This window comes from Fulmarus glacialis, unplaced genomic scaffold (genome assembly GCF_000690835.1).
Source record: "Fulmarus glacialis isolate BGI_N327 unplaced genomic scaffold, ASM69083v1 scaffold20532, whole genome shotgun sequence".
In the NCBI taxonomy this organism is placed as follows: Eukaryota; Metazoa; Chordata; class Aves; order Procellariiformes; family Procellariidae; genus Fulmarus; species Fulmarus glacialis.
Genome location: NW_009196147.1, coordinates 8,167 through 8,533, shown reverse-complemented (window position 1 = coordinate 8,533; position 367 = coordinate 8,167). Strand labels below are relative to the sequence as shown.

Here is a 367-nt window from a genome sequence, read left to right as displayed (position 1 = left end):
GGCACTAACACTGTTCCTCCTGCCCTGGGAGGGCAGCCATGGCTGCCCCTGACCTCTAGCCCTTTCCAAAACGGATAGTTTTGGTGTCTGGGTACAAGAGAGCTTGGACTTGGGGTGTGGCTGACACAAGGGGGTTTTCTTCTTTCTTTTTCAGGAAAAAGAGAGCTGATCCGGTGAGTTTGAGTACCCTGTTGGCTTGTCTCTCAGCACTGTTATATGGGAAGAGGCATGTCTGGGTCTTCCACAAATTCTTGGTGCCTCGTTGAAGGCAGTGTTTCTGGATCACCTGAGAAAAGGCCGCCCAGGTCCTACAGTGGGGAAAGGGTAAGGAGACTGGTGAGCCCCTCCCAGGTGAGCTCATCTTCAC

The 367-nt window shown here is 53.1% G+C and overlaps 1 protein-coding gene across 1 annotated transcript in view; it reads left to right on the top strand.

Annotated features, from left to right (window-relative positions):
• The window catches only part of ZNF335 (zinc finger protein 335), an 8,549-nt gene that overhangs the window by 2,682 nt on the left and 5,500 nt on the right, over positions 1 to 367 (top strand). Inside the window, 1 exon segment of the mRNA XM_009572123.1 lies at positions 155 to 173. Coding sequence (XP_009570418.1) covers positions 155 to 173 — 19 coding nt within the window.